The 22,405-nt window shown below is 35.8% G+C and overlaps 1 protein-coding gene across 1 annotated transcript in view; it reads right to left on the bottom strand.

Moving 5' to 3' along the window:
* Positions 1-213: 213 nt before the first annotated feature.
* Positions 214-22,405, bottom strand: part of Arf1 (ADP-ribosylation factor 1) — a 29,060-nt gene continuing 6,868 nt past the window's right edge. The window contains exons 4-5 of the mRNA XM_069827324.1: positions 5,076-5,201; positions 214-1,172 (exon numbers count right to left, since the gene is read on the bottom strand). Of these exons, the coding sequence (XP_069683425.1) occupies positions 1,008-1,172; positions 5,076-5,201 (291 nt within the window). The 3' untranslated portion in view covers positions 214-1,007. The remainder of the gene's footprint in view (positions 1,173-5,075; positions 5,202-22,405) is intronic.

Raw genomic sequence — 22,405 nt, 5'->3', positions numbered from 1 at the left:
TATTTTGAGAAGTGCGGCAACAGAGACATTGCGTCACCCGCATCCTTTACTTCCCGGACACAAAAAACAACATGAAGAAAATGGAGAGAGAAATCAATGCGTGGTGATGGACTATAACTCACTATACATCAACCGTCTGTCACCAGAGCACAGCTCCCCGCCAGGACAGTCACCCTAAGCGGTTCCTCCATTCTTCAGCGTATCAAAACTGCCTTGCATGTAACCAGAAGAGCGCGACCACGTTTGACGTTATTTTCTTCATCTCTTTTTTTTAAAGGGGAGGGGTCAATTGTTGGTTCTTGCTTTCTCCTTCAAAGTTCTGCTCGCGACACATCCCCTTCCTTGTTTGTTGTCACCACGTGAGTAAACACCAAAGATGCTCACTCTTCTTATATTTTCAAGTCCCATTAAAATGGTTATCAGGTCCACATGCCTTCAGGGGAGAATGCAACCAAATCAAAACTGTATTAACTAATCATTTATAAATTGTTTTGCGTGCACGCTCCGTCTGGCAGAATCACCGTCTTTAGTCCCACTCACACACACTCACACTCTAGGCCCCTTCCGTCAACACAGATGCCACAAAGAAGTATCACAGGTCCACAGATCCGGCGCGACCCATGGACGGTCGTCGCAGTTCTCAAGACTCTACGCTTTAGGAAGGAAAGCACCGGACATTAAGACATAGTAGAAAACAAGTGGAACGTAATGTACTAACATTCAATTACACTAGGACAAAGTAAAAGTGGCGTCCATGGATTCCCAGAAAATGTGGGGTGAAGTGATAAAGATCTGTGGCAGACACGATCGATGTAGCCGGAACATCTTCAAAGGCATCTCTAGAAATAAAGTAAATATCTCTGTTCCCTTGTTGCAAGTTGTGCTGACGATTGCTAGCGAATCCCCACCAAAACTTGCTGCAGATGAATATTTATTTTAATGCTAGATCCTCCTTCCCGTCTCTCAAGGCTGTTGCAAGGTATAGGAGCGGTACAGTGTGGCGAGACTTAGCGATTGGCATTCTTCAACTGGTTGGACAGCCAGTCTAGCCCCTCGTACAGGCCGTCTCCACTGGTGGCGCACGTCGCCTGGATGTACCAGTTGCGGTTCCTCAGCGAATGCAGGCCCAGCTTGTCTGTAATTTCCGCTGCGTTCATGGCATTTGGCAGATCCTGGCAACAGAGAAACACAGCATGAGATATCAGGAGAGGCATGACCCAGGACTGCAGGAACTGTGCCACCTAAGAACCGTCTCAGTCCCGTCTTGAAACAATGTTCACCATCACAGTTGAATATGGGAACAGGTTTGTCATCATCAACAGTTCTTGTAAGGTGGAAATGAACAACTCCCAGAGCCAGGGTAAGACCCGTAACACACTTGCAGAGTTTTTGCCAGTGAGAAATGTGTTGCGAGAAAATTAAAAAATTGATAACATGGATTCAAATGGACGTCCACACACTGGAAGAGATTCTCGCTCAAGGCAAAAACCTCGCACCAGTTTCTCGCTGGAATCAGTAGCTCAGCGAATTTTCTTGACACATTTATCAAAGACGTTTGACATTTATACTCTTTATGACGATTGAATGTAGAAAAAAATATCACAGGTGGCGATAAATTGTATTGTTTTTATTTGAAAATGAGGAAAGATGGCTGATAATTGCAGTCAGAAACTTATCGAACTTGTACGATGTCACCCGTAGGCCTATTTATATGATACATGGGATGAGACTATAAAAACACGAAACTTAAAGAAGAAATCTGGAGACAAATATCAGATTATCTGAAAATAAATAGGGCTATATTTTATTTTGATGAGATTTAATAGTATTGATTAAACATTTGAAATAATGTATCTATATGCCTTAACAATTTACGTAATTTTAATCAGAATATAGCAAAGAATTCTCTATCATATCATGAATAGCAAAAAAACAACTGTGGTCCATTGAACCTGAAATAAAGCCTAAACGTATCATCATTCAAATCGAAACCAGTGTCCAAAACTCGCCCTTATTTTCGTGAGATACAATGTGATTTTCAGATATTTCTGGCTTTAATTTTAGGCCTACTTCTTTTCATGAACAAAATATGTTCATATAACTCCATTTCCTCATCATCTGAATACTAAGAATTCAACATAGCATTTGTATGTAATTTGTAAAGTACGACAATATACTTAAAGGTTATACAGTAGCGTGCAAATTAATCCGAACACGACATATTTTTACATTTTCTGTTATTGTTGGCCTCACAGCTGCTCATACCGCTTTAATTGACATCTGTAGTACGTGTAATTCCATTGTTGAAGGTCTGTCATTATTTTTTTTATAATATGTGACATTTTGCCTGTCGTTTTGTACTTATAAGCATTTCAGTTGTGTTGAAGACTTAATACTGCAATCCTGTGTACATTCTGTCGTCTTCACAAATGGATACAACTCCACGAAAACGGTCTAAAATTATAAAATTAGGAGAGCATTCTTCTATAACACAGAGGCAAATTGCTGCAGAATGTCACGTCGGTTTGGCTACTGTTAAGTCGATCATAAAACGATACAGGGAGACTGAATCCATCACACCCCAGAAAAAAGGAAACTGTGGCCGGAAAAGGAAGACTTCACCTGCAGATGATCGTTTAATTGTCAGGAAAAGTAAATTAAATCCTAGACTAACTGCTGTCGACTTAATCCGCGAGTTAATGGCTACCACTGGGGCGAATATTCACGTCACAACAGTGCGGCGTAGGCTTTTGGAAGCTGGACGAAGGGCTCGTAAGCCTATTAAGAAGCAACTGCTAACCCCTGTTATGTGCAAAAAACGCTTAATGTGGGCAAAATTACATCAACACTGGACAGTGAATGACTGGAAGAATGTACTTTTTTCCGATGAGTCTCATTTCGAGGTCCACAGCCACCATGTTTCTTATGTACGGAAAGGATCCGAAAAAGTAACAGCAGCTCATCTCCAACAAGCACCCAAATACCACCCTAAAGTAATGTTTTGGGGTTGTTTTACACATGAAGGGCCTGGAGCATTAATACCTACCAAGGGAATATGAATTCTGACAAATATATTCACTTATTGGAAACCAGAATCGTACCTCAGCTGCAAAAATCATTTCCCGATGGCAGAGGTGTGTTCCAACAAGACCTGGCACCATGCCATACGTCTCGAAAAACTACAGAATTCTTCAACAAGAATATTCAGGTACTCCCCTGGCCAGGCAACTCACCCGACATCAACCCCATTGAGAACTTGTGGTCAATTTGCAAAAGAAGAATGCAAAAAATGGATTGTTCTACAAAGGAGAAGATTATTTCTGCCCTCATTGGTGTATGGTTTCGTGATGAAGAAATGAAGAATATTTGTGGGAAATTAGTGGAATCCACGCCAAATCGTCTCAGAGCTGTTATTAGGAACAAGGGAGGCCACATAGATTACTGAGGTATGTCTTAGATCCTTTTTTTATCCCATTTGAGTGTTTTTGCATAAGTAATTACGTTGTTCGGATTAATTTGCACGCTACTGTATATTTAAGTACGACAATATACGTAAATACATAACCTATAATATTTCCCCCAACGAGTGATTACTATAATCAGAAAAATGCTTTCTGGATTAAGGCAGTGCATAGATGATCATAGCGAGGTGTGATAGCGAGAACTCTCCAAGTGTGTGGAGGAAGGCTCTTCGCCTCTTTCTCGCACACATTTCTTGCTGGCAAAAACTCTGCAAGTGTGTTACGGGCCTAACATGAAGATGCATGTGTCTATTGCTACCAGACCTGTGCAGTATTACATAGAATCCTTATTTCAGTGGTTTTAAGAATGTCACTTATTCCTTACTTCAGTGACTGACAAGTACGTAAATGAAAGTAAGAAATTGTTAAGGTCTATCGTTTATACAACATGTTTCAGAATAACTATTGCTAATTTTCAGATGTGATAGAGCACAAGTAATGAACATTTTTTTTTTCGTAATAAAGTAGTACCCCGAAATGTTTCCATATCGAGGTGCAACGATATGAAAGAAACTAGGATTTTGAAAGAATCTCAACGTGAAAAGTAATTGGCCACTATCTCATGAAATGTTTCCGTATTGAGGTGCAATGATATAAAGGAAACTAGGATTTTGAAAGAATCTCAAGTGAAAAGTAACTGGCCATTATCTCACAAAATGTTTCCGTTATTGAGGTGCAAAGATATGAAAGAAACTAGGATTTTGAGAGCATCTCAACATGAAAAGTAACTGGCCACTATCTCACAAAATGTTTTCGTATCGAGATGCAACAATATGAAAGAAATTAGGATTTTGAAAGAATCTCAACATGAAAAGTAACTGGCCACTATCTCACAAAATTCTTCCATTATTGAGGTGCAACAATATGAAAGAAATTAGGATTTTGAAAGAATCTCAATGTGAAAAGTAACTCGCCACTATCTCACAAAATTCTTCCATTATTGAGGTGCAACAATATGAAAGAAATTAGGATTTTGAAAGAATCTCAATGTGAAAAGTAACTGGCCACTATCGCAAAAACTTTACTCTAGCCTTGAAATGTTGTATAGTCCAGATCAGCTTATTTATGTTACCTGTGGACAGCCTTACAAAGCTTGCTGTCTACATAGAGAACTGCTACTAAAACTAGGCCCATTTTTTAATTCTGTATCTGTAGAATAAAAACTTTTCTTTTTCCTGATGTCTTAATTTATGCAAGAAGTTCATTAAATAGTTAGTGTCAAGACACTATTTACTCCATGTTAATGGTTCACCTGATTTTCTTGAACATTTTGGTTAATTTCAAATTTTAATACACTGATTTTTTTAAGAATCTCCTTAGAGTTCGAATTACTTCTACAGTCAATCACCAGTATCATGAATTTTATTTCACTCTCATTAACATGTAAAGTCGAAGTAAAGCTTCCATAGGGTAACAACCAAGCAAATGTTAGTACGACTTAATTTCTATGCAGCAATAAGTTAAAAAAACCTGTGTGAAATTCGTGATCAGCTTGCAAAGTTTGGACTACCATCAGAGATAACTCTACAATCTTCACCACCAGTTGCCTCGTACCTGTTTGTTTGCAAAGATAAGTAGCACAGCATCCCGCAGTTCATCTTCTGCCAACATTCTCATGAGTTCTTCTCTGGCTTCCCCAATACGTTCTCTGTCATTGCTGTCTACTACGAAGATCAAACCCTGCAAACCAAAACCACACCGTTCAGTTACAGTAAAAGAAAAACAATCTTCACTGCTGCAAACACTGATGAGAGATTGATATTTCTTTCTGAGCAAGCACAAAATGATGCCGTAACAGAAACCTGAGTCATTGTTGGGGAACACCTTTACTGTAACATTCAATATTAAGACGGTGGAGAGAAATATTCATATTGAATTAGCATTCACCCACACTTTGGGAACCACTGTTCTAAACCAATCCAGCTAGCGGTATAGGAACAAGAACACTTACTATGTGTAGAATGCAATTACAGCTCGACCAAGTTAATGCCCACGTGCATCAACGTCGGTTAGTGTAACCACTAGTTAAAATTGTCACCTAACCCCTGGTTAAGCATTTTTATGGTGGATCGACCTCGGTTACGACTTAAATAGAAGGTTAACCACAGTAATCTCTAACCGGCCATATTCGAGCGGTTAAAGGAGATAACCAGTGATTAGTAGAGGAAGTAAAGCAAAATGGCGGCCAGAGCCACAGATGTTTATTTCGAAGACGATTATTATTGTACAGTACTTGAATTACTTGGATAGGCCTAGAGCGTGAGTGTGAAGTTTCTATAGTGGAAAGAGAGAATTCTTACGAGACAGAAAATTTCAGGAGGATGTCGTTTAACAAAATCTACAAATGGCTCACTTGAAATAACACAAAAACAATCATATTTCTTCTATTGATCGGTTGCTTATGTTACGATTCTATGTAACTTATTTTGTATATTTTAAGAGGGAATACTTGAATATCTCTTTCTCTATGTCACTGGCTGAACAAAGAGAAGTTATGGATGGATCTTAGGATAATGAACAGTAACTTGGTGTAAATGAGGTCCTGGATCGTACACACATTCCTACTAATCTTCTCCATCCTTTTCCTTTATGGATATTCCTTCTTTTTTATGTAATATATTTAAATATAGTAAGTCTATCAATACTTTAACCTCATATTGGAATATAATCGTTTTTGGATTCAATTTTCTATTTTGTACGATTTTAACCTAACAGCACTGAAAAACAAAGAAATGCAACTCGCAAATATAACATCGCCCAAAGGCAAACAAATGCAACGCGAAAATGTAGGACACGTTCATTTCGATGTAGAACGGAGTGAGCGCAGTCGTTTTTAGACGTTGACTATTATCTTTGCAGCGGTATGGATGCTTTCCTTTTGTCATTTTGTAGAAACAGTGTACCATCATAGACTTTACTCTGGTTAAATGAGGTGTCAGTTAACCAATGTTAAGTAATCGGTCATTATGAATGATGCACAGAAATTACATTTTAACCACCGTTACTGTTTAACCGTCGTTTCGTAATCTATGATTACTGCGTTTTTAACCGATGTTGATGCACTTCGCCATAAGTCTGCGAGCCAAGAGGGGAAGTTGGAGGCAGTTCTGTAGTGAAAGGAGGCGGTAACGAGAGGAGACCAGTACAGTCTCATATGACAGCAAAGTTTTCCTTCTGCGCTTCACTTCATAGAGCGGTAACAATTTAAGACGCTTTGAAATAGACTGTACTTCTACTTCTGCTTGACAGTGAGGTTTGGCGTTCTGATTGGCAAACGTGGGCGTAGGAGAGAAAGTTGCATGAGGGGGGAGGCAGCGTAACTGTTGCCTTTATCTGAAGACAAGGACAAAAAATGTGTGCGCTCCGTAGTGTATTTTAAACGATGTGCACACGTTGAAATCTGAGCATCAAGTGACCTATGTGGCAACTGTGTTTTGCCTCTACATTCCATCCTGATATCCCCACTAGCAGACTTGACTTAGACAAGCTGTAACACGATTTTTCGTACTTCATAACTAAGAGAAGAATTCCATGCAAATGCATGTTTTTATAGGAACACAGGACATAGTTCAAACTTACTACTTATCCATTCCATTACTTTCCAATTTTTAGCTTAATAGTGCACAATCAAACATATGTTTTAATGGTTTTGAGTGAACACTTCAGTTTCTCGATTTTATGTCCCTTCAGGAATCAGGACTGACCAAGGAAAAGAAAAAACTAAATAGAAAAATGAAATAAAATGTTAAGATTTTGACAATAAGATACTAGAGGACCTATCTCTGGATGGAAGTTCACTTTCACAACATTTTACAGACGGCCCTCTATAAACTGTGGTCAAACAGATTTATTACGTTTCATATTTTGAGAATAGTAGAGAGGAAATACAGAGCGTTCAAGGAAACTGCTGACAAAATAATAACTTAGGTGAAAAGCAGGAGGGCTGTGAATTCTCTCCCTTTTCCAGTACTAATAGCAATTTAGATTCTTCTAAAATTGGAATCATTCGCTGAACTGTGTTTGCAGTGTGTGAACCTCGTAAGTGGTTAATGTGTTTGTTTATTCTATTTGCGTATGTTAATGTGGTTCTAATATGCTTCCAATTAAAGGTTCCAAAAGTGTACTCTTTGCACAGTGATTAAAGGAAAGGTTTTTATTAGATCAGATGGGGATGTCGTATTCTGCGATTTTGCAGTAAAAAAGTAAACACTACTATTGTTTCCAAATATTTTCTATGGCAGTTCTTTGTAAAAAATTACAGAACTTCTTTAAAATAATTAAATTACGACGTCCGTTTTTAAATGGTATCTAGGTGACCATAAGGTCTATTATAATTTCAGATAAAATGTACTAAAAATTTCAAAAGATGGTAGAGCTAGCCGTCGAAAGCTTGGAAGCTAATCTCCAACTCACTTGGCTGAGAACCCGAGAAGAGTTATTCTAAAAATTTCAAGTTGACCAGCATGTCGCATCTGCTTCATATATTGCAAGAATGCAAAAAAAATTCTGCAAAGAATTTCACAGATCCTTCATTTATGTCCATGAAAAAGTGCGTATAGACGAGGATTCTTTTGTTCAGTGAAGAATATTATTTGATTTGACACCGTCACAAATATGTTCATTCAAGTTTGCACCCATAACTTCTTGCGACATAGAGAAGTCATTCGCTGCCTACAAAAACATATTGACTGACAAGCACAGAAACCAATTTATAAATGATGTTAGGTTGTTAACTGGTTGATTCTGGGGAAATTCCACAGATATTAACAGTATATTCCTACTACAAAAAAAAGTAATTAGAATAATAGTAGGTGCCAAATCTGGGGAATCTTGTAGGACTATTTTCAAAAAACTACAAATAATGCCCATGGCTTGTCAGAATATCTTTTCATTAATAATCTTCCTCGTATGTAATCGTGAAAACTTTGTAACTAATTCAACAGTTCATAGCATAAATACACGTCAAAAAATGACTTTCATACTCCATCGGCAAGTCTATCATGCTATCAAAAAGGAGTGCGTTATATGGCAGTAAAAATTTCTAATAGTCTCCCTATCGATATAAAAAATGAAACTCAAAACATAAGATTATTTAGGGCCAAATTAAAGAAGTACCTAATTTCTCACGCCTTCTATTCTGTAGGTGAATTCATGACATTCAATAACACTTCATGAAATTGATACTAAAACTTTGTGTTGTACTAGTAGACTATATTGTAAATCTCTTCTGTATATATTTCATCTAGACTGTGACTATAAATTAAGATTTTATAATAGTATTAAGTTTTTTGACTTGTTCCATATTCTAGCTGTGTCTCTTCTCACTTTATAGATCTCTTGGATATGGAACAACAAGTTTTGATGGTGAAATCATTGCAATAAGTGAAAGTCTCAGGAATCTTCTAAGCCACATCAATAAATTTAGGAATGCAGTTATAGTATCAGACTCCAAAGCAGCTATTCTATCAATCGTCTCTAAACACACACCTTCATCTCAAACAGCAGAAATAACTAAAATGCTCTCTCAATTAATATCACTCAATAAAAGAATTGTATTCCAATGGATACCATCCCATTGTGGAATCCTGGGAAACGAGAATGTGGATGCTTTAGCAAAGAAGGGCAGCACTGCTACTTACAGACCTGTTACTAAATCTACGTATTACTCTGTGAAAAGATTTATTAAATCTACATACTTAGACTTCAACAAACAAAATTTGATAACTCAATCCCAAGGGAAAAAATGGAACTCTCTGCATCAAAATCCACAGTTAATTCCCGATTTACTACGAAAATCGTCTGTAGCTGCATTTAGATTGGCAACAGGCCATGATTGTTTGGCCAAACACCTGCATAGAATTGGGATATATCAGTCCCCTAACTGCCCATTGTGCAACTCAAACCAAGAAATGGATTCGGAACACCTCAAAATCTGTGCTTCAGTGGCTAGTCATGATAATATCTTTGAAAAATATTGGAGTGCAAGAGGTCAAATGACTTTATTGTCAAACGCCTGGCATTAGAAAACAACAACAACATATTCTAGCTGTGAAGCAATGTATGAATACCATGGAATGTTAATAAATACAATACAATACAAGTGTGCAAAAAGAAAGTGAAGTGAAATAAGGCATTTGAAACAAAAATGGAAGTGCATATTTTAATATATATTTTCCTTGATCGTGCATGTTTCATAGTTTGACAGTGCACGAATGCATGCATATTTTGAATCTTTTTATTGCATTAAATTCTCGTCTCTATTCACAGTGTTTTGGTAACATTTTCATATTTCATAAAAATCTTCATATTTTGCACTATTTCCCCTCCTTTCTTTTCCATTAATATTTCTACAGCTACCACTGAACAGGACTTTCCAGATATTATAAGACCACAACAGCAATGTTTTCTAGGGAACACTTAGAAAACCAAAACCAACCATTCCACCGGAATTCCCAAGGGCAAGTGAAATGTTCAAAATACTCTTCAGAGCCATTGAACTTGTTAGCAGAAAACAAGACGACACTAAGGGATGTGCTACTGGAGCTAAATGACAGCTGTGAGCAGTATGGGATGAAGATAAATGCAAACAAGACGAAGATCATGGTCATAGGAAGAAAAATAAACAAGGTAAACGTGCGAATTCTAAATGAGGCAGTAGAGCAAGTGGACAGCTTCAAATACTTGGGGTGTACTATGAGCAGTAACATGAGCTGCTGCCAGGAAGTGAAAAGGAGGATAGCAATGGCCAAGGAAGCTTTTAATAGAAAAGGAGCATCTTCTGCGGACCTCTGGAAAAAGAACTAAGGAAGAGGCTACTGAAGTGCTTTGTGTGAAGTGTGGCATTGTATGAGGCAGAAACATGCACATTACGACGAAGTGAGGAGAAAAGAATAGAAGCATTTGAAATGTGGATATGGAGAAGAATGGAGCGTGTGAAATGTACAGACAGAATAAGAAATGAAGCTGTGTTGGAAAGAGGGGGTGAAGAAAGAATGATGCTGAAACTGATCAGGAAGAGGAAAAGGAATTGGTTGGGTCACTGGCTGAGAAGAAACTGCCTACTGAAGGATGCACTGGAAGGAATGGTGAACGGGAGAAGAGTTCGGGGCAGAAGAAGATATCAGATGATAGACGACATTACGATATATGGATCATATGAGGAGACAAAGAGGAAGGCAGAAAATAGGAAAGACTGGAGAAAGCTGGGTTTGCAGTGAAAGACCTGCCTTGGACAAAACACTAAATGAAATGACATGAAATTTTTGTAACTAATGATGTAAAATGATGTAAACCTGCTCCAAATGGTTTAGGAACGAAGATTTTTAGCACTGAAATATTTCAAATTTTGCTAATTAATATGTCCCATGACCTTTCCAAAATTCAGATATTACGTTATAAAATGAAATTACGGATCAACTGTGGTACAGCAGCAATTGCGAGGTCACTGGTCCAAGTCTCAAGTCTGACAGGAATCGAACCTTGCTCCCACTAAAGGCAAAACTGAATGAACTTCGGCACTGTTCCTTAGACCACTCTAGCACCAAACACTGTAGCACTGATCACTCTTCCACGTCACGCGACTGGGGTGACTCATATCCAAGGAGTTGTGCACTATCTCACAGCACACTTCATTCACGACCACGTGGAACAGGAAGGCTATTCACAGCGACTTCCAACACATACACGCCTCGAGGATAAGAAGGGTCTATGTGCCACAGTACCTCAATAACGATCTATTGACTTCAACATAAAATATAATTTCAAAGGTAGTATAGTTCATTACAGTTATAGAGGTAGGTCTAAAAGTGATCCTAAAATCTATACAAAAAATATTCACATCAATATAACCATTGTAAAAAAAAAAAAAGTAAAAAAGTGATCCAAAACAATACAAAAATTGTGCATATAGACATAAAACTGAACTAGCTATGTAACTTAAGGGAGAAATGAGGCGAAATTTCATAAAAATTCCTACTTATTTATTCTTTTGCTTTAATATCAAGTCCTGGTGTCTAATACAGTAAATTTCAGTCACTTTCGCTCCTACAATCAGCTGTTTTGGTAGCCATTTTGAAATGTTTACACAATTTAAATGTGCCTTTACCTGTCAAAACTTTAAATATAATTTTCTCGGCTTAAATTTTTTGGCAATCTTCTCACACAAATATTGTTCTAGAACAACCATTTCTTTTTTCATCTGCATGGTAACTGTTGTTAACAATAAAACAGGGATTTTTGTAGTAGGGCTCGAAAAAAAACCTTCACACAATGTTGGCACTCTTTCCTTTTTCAAAATTAAGTTTTTTTTTTTTAATAACGGTGTATATGAGGTTGTAAAATGCAAATATCTGTCTGGATATTAATTATTCAACTATTTGGGAAGCACAACAAAAAATTCAACACAAAAACTTTAATTTTCAGAGAAAAAAAATTGTATAAAACCTTCTTGTTTTAAAGAAAAAAATTCATTACTTCTACAATTTTAGATGGACTGATTTTAAAATTGGTATACATATATAACATATCAAGATACACCAGTGTACCAAATTTTAACTTTCCATCTTTACCAGGTTAACGAATTAAAATTTCACCTTATTCCTCTGTTAAAATATTTAGAATGACACAAAATGGAGTCCAAAAATATGGTCAATTAAACCCTTTTTCTTCATGCTGGATTATATTTTCATTCCTTATCGGAAATAGAACTATTTCTCCAATTTAGAATTCGTGCTAAACAAAGAACATACAAATTTCGTGGGCTCACTTTAGAATAAATTATAACAAATCAGTAATAGTCCATATTTTGACATCAAAGTAGAACTAGATCCCAATGCATAACCAATAAAATCATTAGGATGAATCTGTTTGCAAAGTCTACAACATACAGTATATATTTTGCTTGTGGAAATCAAATCTATTCGGGAATATTTCTTGTGACATTTTGTCTTCCTCCAAAAACTAAAGAAGGTAAATTACAAAAAATTATTTTATTGGGTTATTTTACGATGCTGTATCAACATCTAGGTTATTTAGCGTCTGAATGAAATGAAGGTGATAATGCCGGTGAAATGAGTCCGGTGTCCAGCACCGAAAGTTACCCAGCATTTGCTCGTATTGGGTTGAGAGAAAACCCTGGAAAAAACCTCAACGAGGTAACTTGCCCCGACCGGGATTCGAACCCGGGCCACCTGGTTTTGCGGCCAGATGCGCTGACCTTTACTTCACAAATTACAAAAAGTTTAGTTGCTTCCACATCCCTTTCTACTCATCTTAGCAATGAATTCTGCTATCAGCCTCTATGAAATGAATGTAACATGGCTAGGTAATGCCAACTTCGTCCTTGTTACTTGGACCACTTCTGCACAATGCAGTGTTTGGAGAAGACAAAAGGAAGAGCTGTAGTCAAAGACTCTGTAAGGTTGCTATCTTATCACTAATTCTAGACAGTCTTATCTGCGGAATGCTCACTCCAAGCTTCTACTGACAGAGAACTCATGCAATGATTTTGTGCTCCAGTTTCTTAGCATTATTTTTACAAGTGTGTGAAGTCAGAAACTATCAAATGCTTTAAAAAAAAAATTAAGACGAAAAACATGCACTTCACATTAATTCACGCAGAATGCACACACTCATTGCAGAATCTTCTAAATGATTATGTATGGAAAGAGTCGTAAGTATATGGGCGCCCACAGGGGGTAGTCATTGCTACCACCGAGATTTATTTTTTTACGCGTTTCTTTTTTACTTTTTTTTTTCATCCACTGAGCAACCTTTGACATTGTCCATCACTTTACCCTGCACTACATGTACAGTAGAACGGTCATTCAGGTAAGTTATGTTCGTTTGTTATGGTTACAACATTTATCAGAAAATACTTCTATGCATTCCTTATATTTATATGTTTATCCATGACCACAACGAAAAGCATGCCTTTACTAAATACTTTTGTGTTTGTAAAGTAGGCTTTTATTCAACATTACTTTATTCCACTAATGAGATAAAGACTTCACCTCACAGTTTGAACTTTATCTCACAGTTCATTAGTATTTTCCTAGTACCCGGGCGCACACGTATACTTTTCCATTGAACTATTACTCAAGAAGTTAATATATTAGTTACTAGATGTCACTACTTCTACTTCTTTATTACCATTTCTTAAATATACATACACTCAATCTCCTTCTCTTTTATCTATCTGTTACGTCGTAATTTGTGCATTGTATTTTTTTTTAAATTTTTTTAATAATTTACCTTTTGGGATGCGAGGAGACATGAACCTGCGAAGTTGGGTTTATAGAATTTTATAACAACACGCATTAGCCAACTGAGCTAAACAGACAAGATGATTAATTACGTTTTAATATTCCTCTTAAGTTTACAGAAGTAAAATGAGAAATTATTTTAATCACAATAGTCCCGTGAACACTTCTAAATAATCCCTGAAACTTAAAAAAAAAACGAAAATACACGTTTAAAATGAAAAATATATATTAAAATTATATAATTAATTATAATTTGTTATTTATCCAATGCCTTAGATACCATTCTTTACTAATCATGGCCTCCTACATCATAACCTATCTAGTACACGTATCGATTCTAAAATCCATGCCATGATATTATTTTCAACATATTTTCTTTCATAAAACAGAATTTTTCGTTATGGTCATGGATAAAATTATGTATGGTACTTGTGAGAGTGATCTTTATTGTGCTCGTGTGATTTAAGCACATAAATCTTTCCACTCGCGCAATAAAGATGCACTTACCTCACAAGTACCATAAATAACTATTTAGCACCCTTCGGAGAGTGAAAACATGGTCAAGGAACACCACGGAAGATGACCATCTTTCCTCTCTATGCATGCTGTCCATACATTGGAAAGACATAGAAGAAAACAGGGATTGATATCTATGGATGAGATCCTAGGAGACTGCAAATTTTGTTTTTTCAAGTTCAAGAATCAAAATATTGAAATACTACTAGCTGGAATATTGTGTATAGGTACATAAAAACATTAAAATTTGAATTATTATATTATATAAATTTTGAATTAAACTTTCAATTTAGGGTAATTTAGATTTCAGAACTGACTATTTTTCATGTTCAATTTCCTCTCTCCTCATCCATCCATTTCCTCTAATTTTCTAACCATCTTGCTACCAGTGAGATTGAATCCTGCAGGTACCCTTGTACAACAACCTACTAATATTCAACAGGCATGATTATGAACTCCAAAATCTGCAATAATATATGTCGCACTTCCACTAAAATAGTGTCATAACTCGAAAATTGTGATTTATAAAGATATGCTATGTATTTCTAAATAAAATACTACCATAAAAATATTTTAATAAATACATGCCAAAACCTTTGATAAATCACCATTTTATTATTAGAATTTCATACCTCCAACTAGTAAAATAGTTTTGGAAATAATTTACGAAAGTATTGGATTGGCACATAAGTTCGTAGTGTAAATAAATACTTGGTTGCTATGGAAATATGGACAGCAAATAAATGAAAGTAGAGAAAAACGCTACGAAATCATGCACCAAACAAATGATATGTGATTTTCGACATATGAGTATTTTACTGGGAATGCAAAACGATTAATTTCTAGAAAAGTTCCTTAGATGTCAGAATTATATTTATCCTCCCATTCATTGAATATATGCTCACTATACTACGCCAATTTTCGTAATTCATTAAAACTCGTTCAAAAAGTTTCTACAACCCAATATTTCAATTCTATCAGTTTACAATCACACATATGAAGAGTTTGCGGGAAATGAATGTCACAGTTTTGTTAAGGTTGATGTCATTATCTAATTCATGGATCACTACGAAATTTAATGTTGTTCTTATGAAAAATGGTAAAAAGGAGAATTATCACCATGAATACAGTAAACCTTTCCTTTATTTTCTATAGAAACAGCGCTACATCTTGCAGTTAGACTCAATTAGATCATTATCTAATCCTTAACAGAAATGTGACATTCATCGTTTTTCCCGCGAACTCTTCATATGTAAATATACGCAGAGTATATCTTTTCAATCTTCTATTAATATGTATAAACATACGAACAATGCAGTATTAATGAAGTCTGCGAAGTATAGATATGGAATTAAAGTATGAAATTAGTCTTGATGGGTGTCCACCTGTATGTAGGCAATTTCACACGACTGTCCACAAGTTAGCATTTATACAGGAGTCTTGTTGACTGCACATGCGCAGTGTGTTACAAGTCAAACTTATACAACAAGGAAGCTCCATCTGTACATTCACGACTTATCAAAAAATATGGAGGACAACAAAACTGTTTTTAGGCAATGCTGTAGCACTTAGGTTATACTTAGATCATGATTTCACTGAATGGAAACAAAGAAGGAAATTACAGCTTGCACAATTACATCCACTACAAACAGGAAATCTACAACCAATGCTTTCAACGTAATATTGAAGAACATGGCCATGTACCAACACAACTTCCTGCAAAATCCAGTACAAAGTTCTAATGATGACTATTCACTATGACACCCAAGTAAATTTAGAAGTCGTATATTGAATTAGATGCCATGACATGCTTCAACTGTTCCTGGAGACAGCGTCCATTAGGAGATCAGGAGTGATTATCAAAAAAGCTTACGACACAGTGAGTAGGACAACTATGGGGAGCTCTAGTATAATTTACGCAATTGAAAGTAAGAATGAAAATATCAAAATCAAAAAGAATAACACAGTAAGTAGAATAATAAACAAGGTGTAAAGCAGGATTGCCAAATGTCACGCACTATATTTAACATTCATGTAATTAATATCATTAAGACCTTGGAAACTGAAATAATTACACACTTCATGGTTGATAACTTCCCTCTGAATACGATCAGAGTATTCTAGCCAACACTGAAGACAATACAAACAGCAGTACATACATTATTCAAGGTAGCAAAAAATTATAATTTGGAAATTTTTATAAACAAAACCAAAATAATGCATTAAAAACGCGAAGACCTAAAACTGTCATTAATAACAACAGTCCACACCTGTGGAGTAACAGCACGTCTGGCCGCAAAACCAGGTGGCCCAGGTTCGATTACCGGTCGGGGCAAGTTACCTGGTTGAGGTTTTTTCCGGGGTTTTCCCTCAACCCAATGTGAGCAAATGCTGGGTAACTTCCGGTGCTGGACCCCGGACTCATTTCACCGGCATTATCACCATCTCATTCAGATGCTAAATAACCTGAGATGTTGATAAAGCACCGTAAAATAACCTACTAAAATAAATAAAAATAACAATAGTGTCCATTGCTGTGGAGTGATTAGCATGTATAACCGTGAAACGAGCAGGCCTGGGTTCAAATCCTGCTTAGATAAGTTGCCTGGTTGAGGTTTTATCTGGAGTTTTCCCTCAAACCATTAAGAGAAAATAATGGTTAACTTTTGGCACTGGATCCTGAATTCATCTCGTTAGCAATATGACCTTCATTTCGCTCAGATGCTAGATAATCATAGCAGTTGATGAAGTGTCGTAAAATAACCAATTAAAAAATACAGAAAAAGTAAATGCTTCCAATTACTTTCACTGCTCTCTCTCTTCCAGAGATGTATTACATCAAATTAGCCAAATTTCAGCAACTTTAAAGTACAATAAAGTTGACATGAATTTAACCGAAGAAAGCTCTAAACCATGTTAACAAGCGAACTATGCTCATATAAAAAGAGATTCGCTTCAAGCAACTGGAAATCATTTAAATTTTTACAAGGAAAGCACATAGCCTACAGTACCCCTTACTGTGACCTAATGAATTAGCTAGGGTTATAAGTGGTGCCATGTTGGTATCACTTGTGAGATTCAGACCTGTCTTCGGACAGTTGACTACACAACAAAAAACATGTTCTGTGAGAATATGAAGGATAAAGTAATATAATATTTATGTTCCTTCTGGCTTGCCATTATATTTACCACTTTTTGTGCTCAACTTGACATTTTTCTCGTTTTTTAAATGTTTTAACCAAAGTAATCTCACTAGAGGTTTAGTTTTATCAACAGTACTCTCACTACACGTTTTGATTTATCTAGAGAAAATCAAAACTCGAGTGGGATTTAATTGACTATTACACGATTAGAAGAAAGTATATAAAGATTAGAAGTAACGAAGTACTCCAATACAATAAAATATTAATTGACTTACGAAAATACAACTGTCTTCAAATGTATTATTGTACCATCTCAACATTACAAATATTACGCTAGATGCATGCTAGATGGCAGTAATGAGTTATGATTACTAGCAATGCCTTCTCATCGAGAAGTTCTCGATCTATACACGATGGCAGTGTTACTAGTCAAGAAGGCTTTGTTGATTCAGTTTCATTTTTATTAAAATGCAACATTCCACTTAAATTATCCAAATCCCAGTAATCAATGTCACTTGACAGATGATTTTCAATAAATCTTAATATTAAACAATCTCTGATACGTAACTACCCATAATAGCATAAGCAGAAGCTATAACATAACCTAACTAATATCACAAGTGTTAGAAAAGTTTTAATTAACGACGATGACATAAAAAATAAACATGAATAATTTTAAAAGGAATAATTATTGAATGTACAATTTTCAAATTTGAATGTGGTTGGTGGTTCAATTGATGTTATATTGGACGTGTGCGTAATAGAAGTGGAACTCGTTGATTTAGGCCTACATGGTGTATTCAACTTATTCAGGATTTCCGAATGGTGCTCTTCATTTATTTGTATATCGGATTTCAGAAGATGCATAGGTATGATCAGTGATTTTTATTAATTCTTGTTCTTGAATGCCAATGCGAGTCATATTTGAAACTGCTGTGCATCAACTGGAGTGGTTTGTAATTTTATATATAGGCTATATTTTTTTTTTTTTGACTTCCAGACCAGCGCAGTTTCAAATGTTGGCAAACAAAGAAACAAATGCTAGGGACGCGATAAAATTAAACAAATGCTAGGGACACAATAAAATTGTGCGATAAGCAGCCATGATTGGTTGAAATACGTCATTTCGTACCGTTTTATTGGTCAAAAGTAGTATGACGTAGTAAGAGTGTAATAGTCTAGGGAAAATCAAAACTAGATTAGAATTTAATTGATTATTACATGATTAGAAGAAATAAAGTACTCTAATACAATAAAATATTAACTGACTTACTAAAATATTAAACTGTCTCGAAATTTATTATTGTACTATATTCCACTACATGGCAATAGTGTGTTATGATTAGGTGTTCTCTTGTTACCAGTTCTGCCAACTGTACAATCTTCATTGAACTATGGACGATTACTAGTCAAAAAGGCTTTGTTCTTCCAGTTTCATTTTTATTTATCTCTATCCAGTGCTTTTGCTTCAGTAAAGTCTATTTTACAAACCTATGGATCAACAATTGGCTCTCTTCTGACAAAGGAAAAATTTTACAGTCCGTACAAAAGAAACCAAATGACCTGGAAATGTGCAAAAACTTGCCCACACATGTTCAAACATTTTTAACAAGAGCCAGAACAAGTCACATTGTCACTCAATTGTACCTACACAGATTTCACATTTCTGATAATCCTACTTGTCTGTGGTGCAATAACCATGATGAAGATCTGGAACACATTCCTCTATACTGTCCATCCATAAACCACAAAAGAAGTAAATTAAAATCATCAGTACCAGTTGCAGAAGACACAGCCCTGCAGTATATATTGACTACACCCCAACTCTGGCTACTAGCAACAGGCATCTATAATGAACACCGATCAAAATACCCCTCATTTCTCGTGAAAAACAACTGAATAGACTACAGTGGACTATAGTGGACTTTATGTTGTCAGCAAACAGCTGGATACATTAAGAAGATTGATTGATTGATTTTTATTAAAACAGTTGCATTCCACTTCAATTATCAATATATATTAAACAATCTTTGATACGTGACTATCCATAATCTCATATACCAGAAGCTACAACATAACCTAAATAATATAAACAAGATAAATGATAGAATAGTTTTAATTAAGAATAATGGAAATAAACGTCTTTGGATCAAAAATAGAAATTGTAGAAGAATTAATACCATATTAAATTGTGTCTTTCATTTGAAAATAAAAATAATATATGAATAACAACTGAGAGCAATGGAATTAAATAATGATTTATGTTCGTTCTGTAACAAATTTTTCCCACACATCACTTTTGATGGCATAAAAGTTTTGCCTCCACAACCAGACTAGTTTCCCCAACCTATGTTTACTAGAAAAATTCTCACGATTGTGTTTCGCTCATCTCGAGCACCTCTCGCTCTAAATTTAGTGGCCTCGTACACTTCCATGATCTAGGGGTTTAATAGCCAACTACATGATCGCTTTCTCATGCACGAGCAAAATTAGTAAATGCAATTCTCTGGTTAATACCAACTTGAAGTCAAACCACTTCATACCATGCCATCAAGGCACCAATAATGTTCTGTTGATCAGAATGGCCCATTGTGATACATTTTTGAAAATGTCTTGACGAGCTTAATTGAAATATTGAATAGTAAATACATAGTGGCATTTAAAGAAACAATGTTAATACTCGTATCTCATTAATAAATAATGCTACAAAGTTGCCTCCCCATCAATATTACTTCTCCCTTTCGATTGTATGAAACAATTTTTCATTTGATGCTTACATACGAAGTTACTTTGGGTGGTCAAGGTAAATGGGACATTCTGTATATTTTATATTTTATACCCGGCACACGCCATGAAGGCAGAGCCCCATGCTTTCCATGACCTCGGCACTAGAATGAGGTGGTGTGGTCAGCACAACACTCTGACCACCTTTTACCCCCCAGAAAAGACCCATACTCATTTTTATAGGAGGCTGAGTGAACCTTGGATCTGTTCTGGAAGTTTGGAAACGAGAAAAATCCCGTCACCACTTGGGATCGAACCCTGGACCTTCCAGTCCGTAGCCAGCTGCTCTACCAACTGAGCAGAAATATAATTATTATTCCTTAATGTAGCGAGTTGTACGTGAAATTTTTATCAAGCCATGAACATGTATTAATATTAGTGCTTTGAGTTCAAAATTGGTTGCAAATTAAAGTACCAGTCATCTTTGATCTTTGGTATTTCACCATAAATTGTCTTCAGATTTATTAATGGCTACTCTTTCGCTTAACTTTATATTAAAACAATAATTCTCATATCCAATTGCATATTCAAATTCACTTAATCGGTGAAGAAAATCTTATTCCTCAGCACATATTAGGGGCAGAAATAAAAGAGTGATTACTACCAACAGCTTACAAGTCCAGATCTGGACTTTCAACAGAAAACTGATGGAAAGACCAACAGAACAAATGAAAACAGAGTTATTTACGTTAACTGCGAATCTTATCAAGAAACATGACTGTCACCTGTCACGGAATCAAGAATCGTACTGCCTACCGTCACTGCTATGAGTAAGAGCAAAGATAACAATTTGTGACGTAATAGGGTCAGCCTAGCAATGACATAAGTTTCACTGTTCAGATATCACATGGAGTAAAAGGAGTAAGAATTAGCTCATGGTTTCTCGTCAAAGAAACTAAGACATACTCCACATTATCTTGATAAGATTTACTCTAGAGTAGCTACAGGACGAGTACTTCTGTTTTTTTTAAGTATTTTGACAGCTGAATTTAAAACAAAACAACTAAAAATTGTAATGTTTTGAGAAGCCTGCATTTTAAAATTTTATGTCACTGTGGAAAATCAAAGGATCATTGAAATCACTCCAAATTCTGTTAACGATAATTTTATAATACTATAAGTTTCAAATTTGAGTGTGTTAATTGGATTTTTCATAGCAACACGAAGCTTTAAAATTCAGATTTCTCGAAACTTAAAATTTTGAGTTTCTCATTTGAACTGGGCCATCAATTTCTAGTATGGACAATATGTAGGATTTGGAAATCTGTCAAAAGTTGCATTGTAATAAAGCATATTTAAATAGAAACAAAATAATAGAATAACATTTCAATGGATACCTAGTCATTGTGGTATACCTGGAAACGAGAAAGTCGGTAATATTGCAAAACAGGCAACATATTTGCAACCAAGACCTCTTCAAGTGAGATCTCTATCCATTGCTTTTGCTTCAGTAAAGTCTCATTTTATAAACCTATGGATCAACAATTGGCTCTCTTCGACAAAGGAAAAATTTTACAGTCTGCACAAAAGAAACCAAATGACCTGGAAATGTATAAAAACTTGCCCAGACATGTTCAGACATTTTTAACAAGAGCCAGAACAGGTCACATTGTCACTCAATTGTACCTACACTGATTTCACATTTCTGATAATCCTACTTGTCTGTGGTGTAATAATCATGATGAAGTCTGGAACACATTCTTCTATACTGTCCATCCATAAACCACAAAAGAAGTAAATTAAAATCATCAGTACCAGTTGCAGAAGACACAGCCCTGCAGTAGGCCTATATATTGACTACACCCCAACTCTGGCTACTAGCAACAGGCATCTATAATGAACACCGATCAAAATACCCCTCATTTCTCGTGAAAAACAACAACTGAATGGACTACAGTGGACTTTATGTTGTCAGCAAACAGCTGGATACATTAAGAAGATTGACTGAAATAGAAACAAATGAAAGTAGATTTACAATATCTACATATCTAATTTGAATTTAGCGTTCAAATTTTGAGAAAACTACAAAACCCATGATGTGTGATTCCTCAATCGAAAGTTATTAACATCATGGAAAAAACATAAGTTTGTGGTGGAAGAAAAGATCCTGTGATTCTTATTGTGTTGCACATGGCACAGCTTATAGGAATATGAGTGTTTCAAGATACGAAAGGTGCAT

This window comes from Periplaneta americana, chromosome 6 (genome assembly GCF_040183065.1).
Source record: "Periplaneta americana isolate PAMFEO1 chromosome 6, P.americana_PAMFEO1_priV1, whole genome shotgun sequence".
In the NCBI taxonomy this organism is placed as follows: Eukaryota; Metazoa; Arthropoda; class Insecta; order Blattodea; family Blattidae; genus Periplaneta; species Periplaneta americana.
The sequence above is the reverse complement of the archived record's forward strand: the minus strand, read 5'-3'. Positions and strand labels throughout refer to the sequence as shown.